This window comes from Haliotis cracherodii, unplaced genomic scaffold, assembly GCF_022045235.1.
Source record: "Haliotis cracherodii isolate W230 unplaced genomic scaffold, xgHalCrac1.p SCAF_6, whole genome shotgun sequence".
Lineage (NCBI taxonomy): Eukaryota > Metazoa > Mollusca > Gastropoda > Lepetellida > Haliotidae > Haliotis > Haliotis cracherodii.
Genome location: NW_027266319.1, coordinates 41,419,461 through 41,438,849, shown reverse-complemented (window position 1 = coordinate 41,438,849; position 19,389 = coordinate 41,419,461). Strand labels below are relative to the sequence as shown.

At 40.3% G+C, this 19,389-nt stretch overlaps 1 protein-coding gene across 2 annotated transcripts; it reads right to left on the bottom strand.

The window, feature by feature from the left end:
* Positions 1-1,989: 1,989 nt before the first annotated feature.
* LOC139445983 (uncharacterized) lies at positions 1,990-19,389 on the bottom strand. Of its 2 annotated transcripts, none has more exons than XM_071227237.1 (7): positions 19,248-19,389; positions 9,731-9,878; positions 8,770-9,120; positions 8,219-8,340; positions 6,187-6,313; positions 4,097-4,178; positions 1,990-3,444 (listed from the first exon to the last, which is right to left on the bottom strand). In XM_071227237.1, exons 1-7 carry the CDS (start codon positions 19,297-19,299, stop codon positions 3,031-3,033), a joined length of 1,296 nt encoding a protein of 431 aa, XP_071083338.1. In that variant the 5' UTR covers positions 19,300-19,389; the 3' UTR covers positions 1,990-3,030. The 2 variants fall into 2 exon arrangements, with proteins under 2 accessions (XP_071083338.1, XP_071083339.1); XM_071227238.1 differs by lacking the exon at positions 19,248-19,389 and adding an exon at positions 11,602-11,710.

Sequence of the window (19,389 nt, the reverse complement as noted above, 5' to 3'; positions counted from 1 at the left end):
TAGTGTGTTTTAATTTGAATTCAAACGATGTGTGTACTCCACACGAAGCGTATTTAATTTTATGATACTACGAATATGTGTACTATGTTGATTTTGTCGATAACGTCGTTGAATACTATAAAATATTCGTGTACTAGATACTGTATGGCAATGTAAGGGGCATTCATATGTCGTCAAAATGGGGGTAAGAACAACCGTCCACTGTATCTAACGGCCATATGTATTGATGTCGTCCGTATCAGGTGTCTCAACGTCAAGGAGGCTATATTTGTCGTCTGTTATTTACAGTGGCTAAGCAGCAGTTGTTTTGTAGATATACAAATACGTATTTAATTTATGGATAATCTATTATTAATATGGAATTTAATGCATAGGTACCAACTATGTTTAATGTTTAAGAAAATGTTTGCAAGATCACGGCTGGTATATGAAATTGTGATATATACTGCATATAAATAAAAACGACAAAAAACTTTCAATATTCATAGGAAATCTTTGCCAAAAGCAGACCCAATTGTACGACTCCGACTACTTGAGCATGTGTTTATGAATCACTTTCAAATAGTGATGATACCAGGTATTCGCAAAAAGGTAAGCGTATCCTTCCCCACAAGTTGCACCCATCACAAACACATGCACAAACAAGTCAATTGTTCGCCTGAAACAAATACGGGAACATATGGTACAAGTCAAATCAGGAAATAGCATCGGACATCATTATTGTCACTGATGCGTCAAATTTGAAAACATGCTCCACATGTCCACCACAAAATATTTTGAAAGCTTTACTGGGGCCTTGAATGCTGTAACCTTCATCTAGTACTGAGCTAGAGTCGTATGACGCTCTTTGAAATCCTCGACGATTATATCTCAAAAGGTGTGAAATGTAGACACCAAGGGCTGGAGCTGCAAGAATATTGCTCAACATAAAGGGAAAGTTGACTATTGGACAGTTGAAGTCTTTCCTTTTGTCAAACAGTCTTGTGGAGGGTGTCTTGTCACTCTGAATCTTCATGCACAGATCTAAATATGAAACAGATGGGGCGGCCTCATCGGTTTTCTTTATTTGTAGTTCAGGCAATTGCTTCTTTTTGACAAAATGGTCTGAACCTCTGAAGATAGATATATAACTGTATCTGTGTTCACCACGTTTCGTAATAAAAGTCCCATGGATCAAGGAATGATTTTTTCCTTTAGTTTGTCATGTGGGATAGTGGTGCACAAAGTTGAAAAATCAAATGTTTTGACAGAACTGAACTTGTTCCTTTACCGAGATTGTAAAAATTCAAGCAAATCCTTGAAGTTTTTGTGACTCCGCATAGTATTAATTCCATTCGCCTCTAATACTTTCTTCTAATAATTCCATTTCTTCATTGCATAAATGGTTGTGGTTAATCCTTGTTACAGGGATTTAGTGGTACGTGTGGTGGACGTAGAAATATAAGGTGCTTTGGAATCAATGGACACGTCCTCAGGTTTCAGAGTCAAGTCAAAAGTTGATAGTAGTGATGCATGGTGAGGGACGATTTCATCCTCAGTTGACATATTGTCCTTATATTTGCCATTATTTGATATGTCACTAATACCATGTTCTTTGATCAGGGAATTAATGTAGTGATGCTTACGTATGAGGGTTATATTAGCTGAGGCCTTGTCAGTGGGAACAGCTACAAACATTTCATGTTGGGTCAGCCAGACTTTGGATGACAGCTGGCGGAGACAGAATTGGTTCATTCCAATTCTTTTTCCTCTTTTTCAGTTTGTGCATTCTACCAATTATATATAATATTTATAATTATTTTTATTGACACGTATCAACCTAGTCGCTCCTTGCCGCAAGCATAGGTTGTTGAAGACCTATTCTAACCCGGAATCTCCACGGTTAAAAGAACACATAGACATTTGCATAATTAGTCAAGTACAAAGGGTTTATGTACACGGGATTTCCTGGCCATAAATAAACAAATACATCAAGTATAAGTTATAACACTTTATATCGATATGATACATACTATATACATATATGTTATACATTCACACATACATATAACATGTCAACTGGCATAAGCAATACCTACACTTTCCATCGTTGCAAAACAAAACAAAGTAACCATTATGTCAAAAATCGTCTTCATCATATGCAAAGTACTATAGCTCCTTCACGGAGGTCATCAGCTGTTTCACTTATACAGACGAGTATTTATGACATTTAAATACTTTACTTTGTTTCTTATTTATTACATACACAACAAGCAAGTAAGCAAATATGGACTTTATATTTGTAGAAACATATGCATAGAAAGTTGTTCTTGAATGTTTTATCGAGATATTTATTCACACCAGTAACATCTTAGGTAATATTTGAATGGAAAAAAAGGTCCATGTCCTTTGAAAATGTACAATGGCTTCGGCTTTTAGTGACTTCGTATGATTATGTTAATTGTTTTTCTGTCTGTTTTTTCTTTCTATATTTGACATTGATATAATCATAGGACAGACTTGTTTCATTCTAAATTGTCTATACTGGCCATCTACGCCGACTGGCCAATTCCTCTCATCGGTGACTGTGTAATTTAGTTGTTTGTTTGACAAATACGACAGTTTCCGATATGAATAATATTTGAATTATGATTATTTTTTGTTAGAATGTCTGAACTATCACAAAGTTTGTAAATGATATACCGGCAAAATATAATTGCCTTTATGCAGAATTATTTAAGAAATTATTAATTCGTAATAGACTTTGCGATTCTTAACCGCAGGAGCAGGAAAAGCCTTGAACGTTTTCTCAATAAACATAATCTTTACGTAAAAGATTCCATGTTAAACAATTAACTGTCTGTCTTTTCAATATTTTCCGATTGCTCGTGTCAGCGTCGTTATTTGTGTGGACGTGGTGTCAGGTCAGTGTCAATTGTCTACGTTTTTGTCGTGTTTCAAAGAATAACTCACACCTGTCCTGCACATGTCTGAAAAAGTTGGTGGTGCTTAATTGGTTAATGTCCATTTGTATGTGTTAACTCGGGAGTTTCATTTATTTTCTTCAAGAATAAAATAATCAGGAACATTTTCAGGGTCTATTTCTTGTGAATGTTCCTCCTTTTTCGACATTTTGGTTTTAGCTTTCTTGTTTTTGGTCAGCGTTTCATAGCCACAATCTTCACCAGTATCTGGCTTGCTGCCGAGTGGGATGAAGTAGGAACCTCGGTCTGCTGCGTCAGCGTGGACATCAACGTCCCCTCCTACTTGGTGACGGTCATCGTAGTCTACCTCGGCGAGAGAGAAGCGAGGGGAATCCCATGGTTCCAGGTACTCGATGCTGCCGGTGAGGTCCTTGACGGTGCCAGGTGGAGGTACTTTGATATATCGGTCAGGGAGGCTTGGTCCGGGGGATCCTTCTCGCTGTTTTTGCTTCAAGGCTTCTGCGCGGTATTTACTTAGCGGCTGCAAACAAAAACAAGGCATGCATAACATGGGTCGTCACTGGCATGAATTTTGAATTTAACTTCATCTATAACCTCCGTTCAGCGAGGTAACCTTCTACTACCTGCAACACTGTCCAACCTAAGTTCAGCTGACGTGGCGGTAAACCAGGGCTCGCATGTGGGTAAACCCGCTCTAACCCCTGGATCCATACGCGTGGTTCTCGCGATCTCAAATTACCCGCCCTTGCTCTTTGCGCCAAATGGAATCTGTTTCGGCAGATGGTCGAGATGGTTATATCCTCGTGCATTCATATTTTATATTCAGCGTACAGTTAAACAAAACTTACTCGATGTCGATATAGAACATAAGAATAAAGTTTAAACTGTCCTTGTATATTAAGTCTGACACAGACTGACAGCTTATACTCTGAGACTTTCATTCTTTTTTAGATATTTTAAAAGCTGATATTCACTGTAGTTGGATATATTGCTTTGTGTCAGGGGCTGCATTAACATTATTTCAAAGAACAATCATAAACTCCAAAAGGTAGTTGATGTAATGTGATTGTAAAATAATTGATACGTTCCTTTTTAAGATGAATGAATATAGAGGAAACGGTTGACTTATTTCAACTAGATGTACGGCGACAGTCCATAATATATACACTTACCAGTGTAACGTCGGAAATCTCTGAATATGCGCTTGCGTCCTCCGCATCTCCAGCAGCGTAGCTCACCTGCCACTTGTCGTCCCTGGGAGGAAGAATAAAGAGTGAGTGAGTGAGTTTTCTGAAGCTAGCCTGAAAGACCCATTCACGACAGCTTTGAGGCCATTGTTTGAACAGTATCTCGCTTTCCACGAAGGTGTTCTTTCAGTTTAGGAAACAAATGGAAATCACTTGGTGCCAGGTCTGGAGAGTATGGAGGGTGAGGAAGCTATTTGAACTCACATTGCCGCACAGTAGCCTTTGCAAATCGAGAGGTGTGATAAGAGGCATTGTCATGAAGTAGTAGCACTCCAGTACTCAGCATTCCTCGCCATTTTTCTTTGTTAGAATCGCTAAACATTGTAGGTGCCGGTAATCGTCTTTTGACTTTCTAAGTATTCAAACAAGGATCACAACCTTTGCATCTCAAATAAAATGGCCATAACTTTCTTCACTGATCTTGAAGTCTTGAATTTCTTTGGTGCCGGAGAGTTGGAATAGTGCCATTCCATGGATTGAAGTTTTGCCTCGGGATCATAGTTGTCGTCCAATGTTCCATCACCCGTTACTAATCTATTTTTGAATTTGACGAAATCCTCCACAATGTAGCTCTACATTTTCTCTGGCAATGTCGGCTCTTTTCCCTTAAGATCAGAATTTAGAATTTAGATATCTTATTCAACTGTAAATGTTTATGATGAATAGTTTCAATGGATCCATGGCTTATACCAGTGCCTTTCTCAAGTTCAGAAATGGTAATTCGTCTATCTGACAGTATAAGGTTTTTTTCTGTCTCCTTGATTGAATCTTCATTAATGGAAGCTGAGAGACGTCCAGCCCTAGGGTCATCATCAAGGCTTGTTCCCTCAGCTATAAACATAGCTGCCCAAAGTTTAACAGTGGAACAGCTAAGGCACATATCCCCATATAATTGTGACAATTTCTGCGGGACCAGACAATCCAGGATTGACATCATGAACATCGATCAACGCAACTGGGATCGATGACCACCCGATCGCGTTAGTTGTCTCTTACGAAAGCGGACTGCCCGGTACTCGTTCTTTTCCATTTCTGTGTCCGTTCGGACCCCTATCACGGTCAGCTGTCTGTCACTAATATACATATGGGCTCAACAGACCAAATATACTTGCAATGAACTACTCAAACAATGTACTACATTGACTAGTTCACTTTGTTATGGCCCACGGTTGAAAGTTAGTCAGGCTTAGAACTTGTTGACCAACCCTCGTATAGTGTCAGCTCACTGAGATACCATGCCGCAGTTTAACATGAATACCCCACTGAGACACAGTAATCTTATTCCAAACCGACCAGTCCTTGTTTTAGCCTTTAATGCCGTGCACCAGGCGGGGTAACAACAAGCAACAGTTTTTTTACGTCTTTTTTGTATGATCGGGGATCGAACCCCGGACCTTCTCTCCGTGCTCTATCTCTAGACCACGGAGGCGGTCCCAATCTCAGGAAGACGGCTGTCGAAATTCCCATTGTTAAACATGGCCAATGGCAGCCATTGTGTTACAGTCGTCTCGCGAATGGAATACGTGGGTATTGCAATGCGCGTGTCGCCGTACCCCGAGTGGGCTGATGCTCAAGCGATCAACAACTTGGGGTGCGTTTCCCAAGTTCTATAAAGGCTATCCAAATTAATACGTTATGTCTGGATACATGTCCCTAAACCCCAAAGATATTTAAGTTTGAAAATGAGCCGGTCAAGTTGATTCATTTCTCACACAGCTAGTAATTGAATCAAAGATGTAGAAAATTAAAGTTAGTAATTATTAATCTACTTAAATTTTAAATCACTGAAAAGTTTCTTTTTTGGAGGAATGACTTGTAGATTATCCTCACCCCTCTCTGAACTTAGAATATCATGCGACATCGAATTTATATCATAACAAAGCGTTCAGTACAGGCAGCCTGTATAGAGTTGTACAAGTGCCTGCATTTCTAGTTCATCAATCAAAGTTCAGTGCTATCTCACTTTATCGCACAGTTCTTTTGGAACTGTATTAAAAATGATAAACTGTAGTTACCCATGTTTTTTCTTTTTTTTGTTTTTCTTCTTCTGGCGGACTACGAGACACAGAAGGATGATGATGAGGCTGATGAGAACAAACCCGCCCACAGCGCCCCCTATGATGAGGTAGAGGGGAGATCGCGCTGGAAAAAGATTGCAAATGTAATCTTAATTAAACTTAGAATCCTCCGACAAACGTTAACTAACCTGATAACCGCTGAACTAGATACATGGATAAACAAACATTACATGGATAACCTGTTTCTTGTCTGTAGGGGGAAACAAACCATGTAACATGGTAACCTGTTATAGTTGAATTACATTTTCTTCAAATAGTCCCCGAGTCTTGGATTGGAACTCATACTTCACATGGCATTTCGTTATTGATTTCAAGTTCCCTTACATGTCGGCCACTGAGGCCTTGAAAGTGATTCTTTGGAATTGTTAGAAATTAATAAGTACTAAAATATTGGTGATAAACTGAAATGTGAAATCATTAAACAATAATATTGAATGAAATAGATACGCGCAAGTTGTCAAGAGAAAGCACGTGCGAAATTGGGGCTTGTCGGTCCACTTCTGTGTCGGGCGTGTGTGGGGTGGTGGAGAACGAATCACGCACGTATATGTTGTTACTCGATATATGAGACATTTTCTCTCATTTTATTCTGACATAATAGTATTTGATCGTTCTGTGTCGGTATCGAAAGCTAGCTAAAACACTACTACTGGGTTTTGGTTGAGACTGTAAAACACTCGGGTAACAAGGAGCAGGTAAGGACAATAAAAACGATCAGAAGAATCCTGCTACTTGAGGGTTTTATCATCCTAAACAAAACTGAGAAGGAGCGTTCTATCATTTGCATGAAAACTAATCTATCGGAGTTCTGTTATAAAGTGGGTGGTAACGATATACAGTGGACGCGCATGCTAATGTTCTGATAATCGAATTAAACATATTTGTTGTGTCATCGGTATCAATTAATATTAGATTATAACGCAATAAACACGATATTGTATTATCTTTCGAAAACAACCAGCAAGGCTAGTGGTTAAAGCGTTCGCTCGTCACGCCGAAGACCAGGGTTCGATTCCCACATGTGTATTATGTGTGAAGCTCATTTCTGGTGTCCCCCGCCGTGATATTGCTGGAATATTGCTAAATGCAACGTAAAACCATATTCAATCACTCACTCACTCATAACAACATAATATCAGAAACGTGCCCAGGAACCACGTCATCATTCAGACGTGTCCGGGCACGCGGCCGACCTAAGTAAGGAAATCCGTCATTCCACACTGAACTAGTCACACTACAACAGACGGTCCCTTGAACGGAAGACACTACCACCTCTTTCATATCTTCAGCGTATCTCTCAGCTTCCTTATGTTATTGAGGGCAGGGTGACGGTTGAAGCTCATCCAGCTACCGACCCGTGTTCCAATATAGAACCAATATAGGTACAATGCGCGAAGCACATTCGTTGGGTCTCTCACCGCAGACAGTCTGAATATTGCTCAACGTTAAAGAGGATCAATGGTAGGGCGTAATCACTTTATTTAAATTGACAATGTTTGTTTGTTTGGTTGCTGTTAAATACTGACGTCAGCAATATTCAAACTATATCACAGGTACCTACGCGGTCGATGTACGATGGCGACAATCTACCAAGTCACCGAGCCACACCACTCGGTCAATTTAGTCTCCTGTTACTAGAAGCTGAAGTTTGGTTTAGATTGGTTTGTTTGGTATTTACCGCCGCACGCAGCAATATTCCATATATACGACGGCGGTCTGTAAATAATCGAATCTGGACCAGACAATCCAGTGATTGAAATCATGAGCATCGATTTACGCGAGCCTGACCACGCAATCCCGTTAGTCGCCTCTTACGATAAGGATGTGTTGCTGAAGCGTTGGATTTCTGAGGACCAATTACACCCCGGTTGCCAAACGACGCTGAAAAGCACAATTACGGAAAAAAAACAATATGTTCTTCAATAATTGTGTAAGAGTGCATTCTTTTACTGTTTAATTCTTGTCTTACCAGCTGGAAGTGAATCACATGTGCATTGCAGATGCTGAAGCTGCTTGTTGAAGAAACTCTCCACGGTGTGATGCATCGCCTTGCTGCCACACACGTGTATCGTTCTGTTGTAGTTTTGTAGCCTGAAAAACCAGTTTGACTTCAGTGACATTTTTTGCAGGGTCGACGTTTATTATTTTCTTTCTTACACTATAACGAGTAACATTAAAAAACTTACTCGAAACTAGGAATAACGGATTATCTGTCATTCGCGAATAAATGTAAGTCCCTCACCAAAGGCTTGCAGTTCACTTGAGGCAGATAATTTGTGACTCGATGATTATTGTCTAACTGTTATATGATTTTGACCACTCACTATTTGCAAGAGTAGCTGCAAAATAGACTGTGGCTTTGATGAACTCTACAGGCATTCACAGAAGGAGGAGCCTACCACCTGGAGCAGTACCAGGAGAGAGAGAGAGAGAGAGAGAGAGAGAGAGAGAGAGAGAGAGAGAGAGAGAGAGGGGGGGTACGGTTTTATCAGCGTGATACAAGTAATATCGCACACTCACATACACACAGCATCCACAGATGGCTCGTCGGGATGTTTATCATCAATACACTTCCTCAACTGTGCCCATTCTTTTTTGTGATGGTCAGCTGGGTCCAGCTTGGCCCGTGACTGACTCTGATTGTTCTCCACGTGTCCGTGACCTTCGTCTCTCCTTCGCCTGGATTGACCACCCTCGCTGACAGCTTCCTGACCAATTTGCTGGGCGTGATTGTGGTCATCTCCCACGTGGTTGTCCTCCTCGTCGCTGAGCAGTTCACTCAAGTGTGTCGCCAGATCTTGTCTTATCATCGACCTCTCAGCGTCACTGCAGGAGAAACTCACCTCATCGTCGGAATGGGGCTGAACCAGACTGAGGAGATATAATGAGCGTGTATGGTATTATGCCGGAAGGCATAAAATATGGATTCAAATTTTGTACCCATGTGGGGAATCGAACACTGGCCTTCGTCGTGACGAGCAGACACTTTTACAACTAGGCTACCCCACAGACCCAGGGTGCGAGCAAAAACAAGGGATCGGTTATTTATATTAAAACAGTGTTTAAATACTTGCACAATTAAAGAGATGACATTTGTTTATGTAGAGTTGTTAAAGGTGTATCGTGTAGGTCCAGTTGATATCCTTCCCTTAATCGTCGTAATCACATACTATGTCTTTGTTCGTTATTAACGCCCCACTGAGCAATATTTAAGCAATTTGTCGGTTTTCTGTAAATAGTCAAGTCTGGACCAGACAGTCCAGGGATTGATGTCATGGGCATCGACGCGGTTTGGATACGATGACAAGTCAGCGAGCCTGACCACCTGATCTCGTTAGTCGCCTCTTACACAGTCGCCTTTTACGGCAAGCATGGGTTCCTGGAGACCTTTTCTACTCCGGATCTTCACGGGTGTAATCACATAATAAATGAATACCTTGTGATGTATTGTGTGTTTGACAAGGACCTTGTATCCACCTACCTGCAGATGTGTGTCAGTTCTATATCTTTGCCTTGAAGGATGAGTAGGGTATTCTCCTGGGAGTAGAGCTCGTTCAGACAATGGTTGAAGCCATTACACTGAGCCCTCAACTCCTTCAAGTGGGCCTGGATGTATTTAGCGTGTTTAGCTGAAACAGACTCAAATTCCAGTTATCAGTGATTAGGCCCTGGCGGGTCGTCAAGTACAATAAACTACGTGTATAACGAACACGCTAATACTGAACTGACGGATATAACAAACTGTTTTTTGGGGTTCCGGCAATTTGCTGCATATAGGCTATATAAATGCTAAAAGACGAGGTGAAATGGGGTTTAACGTCGTGATCAAGATAATTGCACTTATATAGCGACGTGCCTTCACGTGTGTGTGTGCGTGAGTGGCTGCTTGTACTGATGCCGATTCATAGTGCTAGCCTACTGGGGATACCATGCCGCAGTTAAACATGAATACCCCACTCAGACACAGTATACTGACACCGACCCGACCAGTCCTTGTTTTAGCCCCTTAATGCCGAGCGCCAGACACGGTAAGAAGAGGTTCCGGCTTTCAACGTCTTTTGACGCGGCCGGGAATCGAAGCCCGGACCTTCCGCTCTCCGGGCGGACGCTTTACCACTAGACCACGGAGGCGTTGGTGAATAACTACTAAAGCTGACGTCATTCATTGTTTATGACATCATCTGTTTACGACTACTCTTAGCCTTTGAATAGGCTGCACGACGCGTCGCTGTGAAAACAAAACTGAACCAGCCAATCTAGTGATCGATATTGTGAGCAACGATACCTGTCGTCGGGATACGATGAGTGGACACTATAAACCAAGTCACCGATCCTGACCACCCGAACCATTTAGTCGCCTCTGACGACCAGTATAGGTTGGTGGTCACCTATTCTAACCCGGAATTCCCACGGGGTAAAGAATGAAGAAGAGTAATCATCATATATTAATAGTTATGAAACACTTTCGGGATTCAGTATAGGAATAAAAGTGTTTCCAGTTAATGGATTGGAGCATGTCAGACCTCCCGTCCTTAGCAAGGCCCTCGTAACCTTCCGAAGCAAGAATCCAGTAAACGAGATATATTTTTAAACTGGCCTGATGCATCACTGGCAAATTCTCGTCCCATCACGAGTGTTTGCGACTTACTGCCCTCGCTGCTGCAACCAGGCTCGTGTTATTGTTGCCCTGTCATAGTACATGTCATTGTAGGTGATGGGTGAATGCCGCAGTCAACAAAAAACTTACAGTGGAGGTATCCTTGATATGTGCAACATATAATATCTCGCGGGATCTCGCGTTTGATTCTTTTTAAACAATTAGTTGAACATTTTCTCCAACAGAGACACTTTTCTATCATATATCAGTATGTAGTACTAGATATCATATAACAGTAGTGCAGATACTACCAACATGTTACCACATCACGGACACTGATGTGTTTATCCATGTATTGTAGTTAGCCGTGAGAACCCACGATCTGGAATAACCCACGGTCACTTAATCTCATTGATATAACCGAGGCATGCAAATAATAACCACCCGTGGGCGTAGCTCTGTGCCATAATCACTGGCATTCTAGAAGTTGGTGAGTAAGTAAGAAAACGTACAACTTTATGGATACCTATTTCTGGTTCATTGCATATAGCGACGTTTCGATGTAGATTCTCAAGTTTGATAACGGTGTTAGAATCTACATCGAAACGTCGCTATGTGCAATAAACCAGGAGTTGTTACCCTCAAAGGTGTACGTGTTCTTAAGCCATTATCACACCAAGTCACTCTCCTAAATCGGCTCTTGTATCAAGTTGAAATGTGAACAAATATAAACTCTACTGAATAAGAATACTTACATTCGTGCACTTGTACTTCACATTCGTCAGCAAAATCGTCGTGAGACATTGCCCGAATGCTTTCTCACAACTACTGCATAAAATAACAAGTTCAAGGGAACTGTTGCAAGCGAGTTTGATAGTGACACACTCCTAATGACGTCATTTCCGCCCACTTCCTGTCATTCGTGCTTGTATGGCATGGACTAGAGTTCACTTAGTTGCTATTGTGACGCATGAGGTCGCTCACTTCAGATTGTACCAAGACACAATATTAATGAGTGAGTTGGGTTTTATGCCGCTTTGAATAACATTCTAGTTAAATCACAGCGTATCAGCTTCATGTGGGAGGAAAGTCCGAAGACTTTCACTTTGGTGAAACCCACGAGCACGGGTATGGTGCTGACAAACCTGATTCGATCCCGCAATCATAGGTTTCTGGTGTGCCCAAGGGACGCAACTAACAACAGCGAATTGCGTCGCCTTAGACGACTGGGCCAACCGTGACCCCTAATATTTCGGCAGAAAAACACTTATACACATTCAATTTCTCCTGTGTATCGATCTTCGTGACACAGAGAACATATACACATTCAATTTCTCCTGTGTATCGATCTGTGTGACACAGAGAACATACACACATTTAATTTTGCCTGTGTATCGATCTGTGTGACACTGACAACATATCCACATTCAATGTCTACTGTGTATCGATCTGTGGGACGCTGAGAACATATGTACAGTCAATTTCTCCTGTGCATCGATCTGTGTGACACAGAGAACATACACTCATTTAATGTCTACGGTGTATCGATCTGTGGGACGCTGAGAACGTATGTACAGTCAATTTCTCCTGTGTTTCGATCTGTGTGACACTGAGAACATACACACATTCAATGTCTACTGTGTATCGATCTGTGTGACACAGAGAACATATACACATTTAATTTCCTCTGTGTATCGATCTGTGTGACACAGAGAACATATACACATTTAATTTCCTCTGTGTATCGATCTGTGTGACACAGAGAACATATACACATTTAATTTCCCCTGTGTATCGATCTGTGTGTCACTGATAACATACACACATTCAATGTCTACGGTGTATCGATCTGTGTGACACAGAGAACATACACTCATTTAATGTCTACGGTGTATGGATCTGTGGGACGCTGAGAACGTATGTATAGTCAATTTCTCCTGTGTATCGATCTGTGTGACACAGAGAACATACACACATTCAATGTCTACTGTGTATCGATCTGTGTGACACAGAGAACATATACACATTTTATTACTCCTGTGTATCGATCTGTGTGACACAGAGAACATATACACATTTAATTTCCCCTGTGTATCGATCTGTGTGACACAGAGAACATATCCACATTCAATTTCTCCTGTGTATCGATCTGTGTCACACTGAGAACATATGTACATTCAATTTCTCCTGTGTATTGGCATGTGTGACACAGAGAACATATGTACATTCAATTTCTCCTGTGCATCGATCTGTGTGAAACAGAGAACATACACACATTCAATGTCTACGGTGTATCGATCTGTGTGACACAGATAACATATACACATTTTATTTCTCCTGTGTATCGATCTTCATGACACCGAGAACATATACACAGTCATTTAATTTTTCTTGTGTATCGATCTGTGTGACACAGAGAACATACACACATTCAATGTCTACAGTGTATCGATTTGTGTGACACAGAGAACATACACACATTTAATGTCTACGGTGTATCGATCTGTGTGACACAGAGGACATATACACATTCAATTTCTCCTGTGTATCGATCTGTGTGACACAGAGAACATATACACATTCAATGTCTACGGTGTATCGATTTGTGTGACACAGAGAACATACACACATTTAATGTCTACGGTGTATCGATCTGTGTGACACAGAGGACATATACACATTCAATTTCTCGTGTGTATCGATCTGTGTCACACAGAGATCATACACACATTCAATGTCTACTGTGTATCGATCTGTGTGACACAGAGAACATATACACATTTAATTTTCCCTGTATATCGATCTGTGTGACACAGAGAACATATACACATTTAATTTCCCCTGTGTATCGATCTGTGTGACACTGAGAACATATCCACATTCAATGTCTACTGTGTATCGATCTGTGGGACGCTGAGAACATATGTACAGTCAATTTCTCCTGTGCATCGATCTGTGTGACACAGAGAACATACACTCATTTAATGTCTACGGTGTATCGATCTGTGGGACGCTGAGAACGTATGTACAGTCAATTTCTCCTGTGTTTCGATCTGTGTGACACTGAGAACATACACACATTCAATGTCTACTGTGTATCGATCTGTGTGACACAGAGAACATATACACATTTAATTTCCTCTGTGTATCGATCTGTGTGACACAGAGAACATATACACATTTAATTTCCTCTGTGTATCGATCTGTGTGACACAGAGAACATATACACATTTAATTTCCCCTGTGTATCGATCTGTGTGTCACTGATAACATACACACATTCAATGTCTACGGTGTATCGATCTGTGTGACACAGAGAACATACACTCATTTAATGTCTACGGTGTATGGATCTGTGGGACGCTGAGAACGTATGTATAGTCAATTTCTCCTGTGTATCGATCTGTGTGACACAGAGAACATACACACATTCAATGTCTACTGTGTATCGATCTGTGTGACACAGAGAACATATACACATTTTATTACTCCTGTGTATCGATCTGTGTGACACAGAGAACATATACACATTTAATTTCCCCTGTGTATCGATCTGTGTGACACAGAGAACATATCCACATTCAATTTCTCCTGTGTATCGATCTGTGTCACACTGAGAACATATGTACATTCAATTTCTCCTGTGTATTGGCATGTGTGACACAGAGAACATATGTACATTCAATTTCTCCTGTGCATCGATCTGTGTGAAACAGAGAACATACACACATTCAATGTCTACGGTGTATCGATCTGTGTGACACAGATAACATATACACATTTTATTTCTCCTGTGTATCGATCTTCATGACACCGAGAACATATACACAGTCATTTAATTTTTCTTGTGTATCGATCTGTGTGACACAGAGAACATACACACATTCAATGTCTACAGTGTATCGATTTGTGTGACACAGAGAACATACACACATTTAATGTCTACGGTGTATCGATCTGTGTGACACAGAGGACATATACACATTCAATTTCTCCTGTGTATCGATCTGTGTGACACAGAGAACATATACACATTCAATGTCTACGGTGTATCGATTTGTGTGACACAGAGAACATACACACATTTAATGTCTACGGTGTATCGATCTGTGTGACACAGAGGACATATACACATTCAATTTCTCGTGTGTATCGATCTGTGTCACACAGAGATCATACACACATTCAATGTCTACTGTGTATCGATCTGTGTGACACAGAGAACATATACACATTTAATTTTCCCTGTATATCGATCTGTGTGACACAGAGAACATATACACATTTAATTTCCCCTGTGTATCGATCTGTGTGACACTGAGAACATAAACACATTTAATTTCACCTGTGTATCGATCTGTGAGACACAGAGAACATACACACATTCAATTTCTCCTGTGTATCGATCTGTGTGACACAGAGAACATATACACATTTAATTTTCCCTGTATATCGATCTGTGTGACACAGAGAACATATACACATTTAATTTCCCCTGTGTATCGACCTGTGTGACACTGAGAACATAAACACATTTAATTTCACCTGTGTATCGATCTGTGAGACACAGAGAACATACACACATTCAATGTCTACTGTGTATCGATCTGTGTGACACAGAGAACATATACACATTTAATTTCCTCTGTGTATCGATCTGTGTGACACAGAGAACATATACACATTTATTACCCCTGTGTATCGATCTGTGTGACACAGAGAACATATACACATTTAATTTCCCCTGTGTATCGATCTGTGTGTCACTGATAACATACACACATTCAATGTCTACGGTGTATCGATCTGTGTCACACAGAGAACATACACACATTTAATGTCTACTGTGTATCGATGTGTGTGACACAGAGAACATACACACATTTAATGTCTACTGTGTATCGATCTGTGTGACATAGAGAACATATACACATTTTATTTCTCCTGTGTATCGATCTGTGTGACACAGAGAACATATACACATTCAATTTCCCCTGTGTATCGATCTGTGTGAAACAGAGAACATATACACATTTAATTTGTCCTGTGTATCGATATGTGTGACACAGAGAACATATCCACATTCAATTTCTGCTGTGTATCGACCTGTGTGACACAGAGAACATACACACATTCAATTCCTACTGTGTATCGATCTTTGTCACACAGAGAACATATACACATTTAATTTCTCTTGTGTATCGATCTGTGTGACACTGAGAACATATACACATTTAATTTCTCATGTGTATCGATCTTCGTCACACAGAGAACATATCCACATTCAATTTCTCGTGTGTATCGATCTGTGTGACACAGAGAACATATACACATTTAATTTCTCCTGTGTATCGATCTGTGTCACACAGAGAACATACACACATTTAATTTCTCCTGTGTATCGATCTGTGTCACACAGAGAACATATACACATTTAATTTTTCATGTGTATCGATCTGTGTCACACAGAGAACATATACACATTCAATTTCTCATGTGTATCGATCTGTGTGACACTGAGAACATATACACATTTAATTTCTCATGTGTATCGATCTGTGTCACACAGAGAACATATCCACATTTAATTTCTCCTGTGTATCGATCTGTGGGACACAAAGAACATATACACATTTAATTTCTCCTGTTTATCGATCTGTGTGACACAGAGAACATACACACATTCAATGTCTACGGTGTATCGATCTGTGTGACACAGACAACATATACACATTTAATTTGTCCTGTGTATCGATCTTCATGACACCGAGAACATATACACAGTCATTTAATTTTTCTTGTGTATCGATCTGTGTGACACAGAGAACATACACACATTTAATGTCTACGGTGTATCGATCTGTGTGACACAGAGGACATATACACATTCAATTTCTCCTGTGTATCGATCTGTGTGACACTGAGAAGATTTACACATTTAATTTTTCCAGTGTATCGATCTTCGTGACACAGAGAACATATACACATTCAATTTCTCCTGTGTATCGATCTGTGTTACATAGAGAACATGTACACATTCAATGTCTGAAGAATTCAAACATCCCAGTAATATATAAATGTGCCAATGGCTTTAGATATCGACATTTGAGGTTATCAATAAACTAACTGACCCCAATATATATGGTCCGGTTAACATTGTGTTAGTTATATATCAGCGGAAAGATGCAGTATTTCCATCAAGGCTTATAGCTTCATCCCATTGTTTATTTTTCCGATTCCTGATCTACCTACAAGGGTAGCCTTGTGGTTAATGCGTTTGCTCGTCACGCAGTGATATTGCTGAAAGAATGCTAAAAGCGGCGTAAACCCATACTCATTCACTCTCTCATCACCAACTTCAGTTTCAGGGGCGGCAGGCGGGCAGAAGAAAATGTACTAAGTTGTCGGGTAAGATATTTAAGTAATAAACGACGAGTGGGAGTCGTTTATCGTACCCATAAAACACTGAAGGGAGAATAGACATTGAGGGGCTGCGACTCTCATGGTTTATTCTCCCTCCAGTGCTTTATTGTACGATAAACAACTCCCACTCGTCGTTTATTACTTTAAAAAGATATATGAATATATTTAATAGTATTATTGAGCTAAAACTAAAAAACAAGTGCAATGGTTGCCATATCCGGAGTTTTAAATGAGGAAACGTGGAGAACAAAGATTAGGTTGAGTGGCTTTGCTCGTCAAACTTCTTTATGCTGTTCCACATTTTTTCTAGGGCGGGGTGATTTATCATTCAAACGTCGAATTTGGAAGATATGAAAACACTCGTTTTGATTCATTTCGAATGAGTCGAGAATGAGAAACAAATAAACATACATAGCGTGTGCGTGTGCGTGCGTGTGTGTGTGTGTGTACTAGTCAGGACTAATGCCTATTTGATAGTGCTAGCCTAGTGAGATACAATGCCGCAATTGAACATGGATACCCCACAGTATACTCCAGGGCCACCACTCCATGTTTTAGCACCTTAATGGCGAGCGTCAGTCAGGGTAACAACAAGTACCATCGTTTAACGTCATTTGGTATGACCCGTATCCCAATTGCGTAGATCGATGCTCATGATAGTAATCAGTGGATTGTCTGGTCCGGGCTCTATTATTTTTCAGTCTGCCGTCATACAGCTGGAATATTGCTGAGTGAGGCGTTAAAAAACAAACAACAAAGACACATACAAACAAAGCCTCCGTGAAAACAGCCTTCATGGGAAGGGTGTTCAAAATTGAACACACGACCAGCGGATGATGACTCATACTGCAAAAATACTTTGTCGTTTATTGGTTACGATATTTTAAAATTTCATATTATATTTTTTTCTTACGAATCATCAAGCCGAACATGTTAATGGTAGTTTTTGCAACCTCGGGTTGAAGAATAAATAACAAATACATTTCACAGTCACATATTTGTCACATGGATTATCATTTGTTGAAATACATATTAGAAGACATGAAATGATAATTCATCAATTTAATATACGTTTTTTCATATGTTATAGTGTGTCACATTCTACCGCTGCATGTGTTCGGCTGGGAGTCAACTTGGTGGTCTGCACTGCTTGATGTGCGAGGTGAGTGGTCTGACGGACAAAAACACAACATTTACATATCAGGACTGCAGTCTGCAACGCATAAACAGTATTGTTTACATTGTAACAGTGGTGTGAGGGATCCTACTGACAAATTGATGCAGTTGTTAGTGTATTCCTCGCCTCCCGCTTCTTTGTTCGTAAATGAGAATGTTTGTTTGGCAGAGATTCGAGCATGACTGTTTGTTTGTTGTTTAGCACCACGCTCAACAATATTCCAGATGTATTACTGTAAATAATAGTGTCTGGGCCAGACAATCCATTGACAGATATTAATCAACGACGACGGAGAACAATGAACCAAGTTACCGAACCTAATCAACCCGTGAAGACCCGGGTTAGAAAAGGTCTTCAGCAACTCATGCTTGTCGTAAGAGGCGAGGAACGGGATCGGAGGGTAAGGCTCGCAGACATGGTTGATGCGTGTCATCGTATCCCAGATGCGAAGATCGATGCTCATAATATCAGTCACTGAATTGTCTGGTCCAGACTCGATTATTTACAGACCGCCATCATAAAGTTGGATTATTATTGTTAGTATTATTATTATTATTATTATTATTATTATTATTATTATTATTACTTCACAAAATTGTGATAATGTTTCATTTAGCTAAAGTCAAAAGTATGAAAACTTTCATGAGGATGAACGATACGCTTGCGTCACAATACTCAGGTGTTCATGGTATCTATGGTGTCTGAGGTGTCCAAGGCGTCGCGGAAGCAACTGAGCATCTGTTATCAAAAATATTTAAAAAATATATTTATAGATTTGAAAACGGATATACGGTAACAGACCTGATATTGGCGGGCACATGGATGCCGTGCCATCACTGCTGGCCGCTGTCATGCTGTATATCTGTGGACGTTTAGCCTAACGTGGAGCTAAAATCGAAATAGAGAGGCGTACAGTGTTGGCTGTGTGTAAAGATGGCGACAG

Coding starts and splice junctions, on each gene's coding strand:
- LOC139445983 (XM_071227237.1), bottom strand. CDS start 19,299: ATGACAGCGGCCAGCAGTGATGGCACGGCATCCATGTGCCCGCCAATA. Junction 4,179..6,186: donor AAAAAAAAGAAAAAACATGG/GTAACTACAGTT, acceptor TCTTCCTCCCAG/GGACGACAAGTGGCAGGTGA. Junction 3,445..4,096: donor AGATTTCCGACGTTACACTG/GTAAGTGTATAT, acceptor TTTTGTTTGCAG/CCGCTAAGTAAATACCGCGC.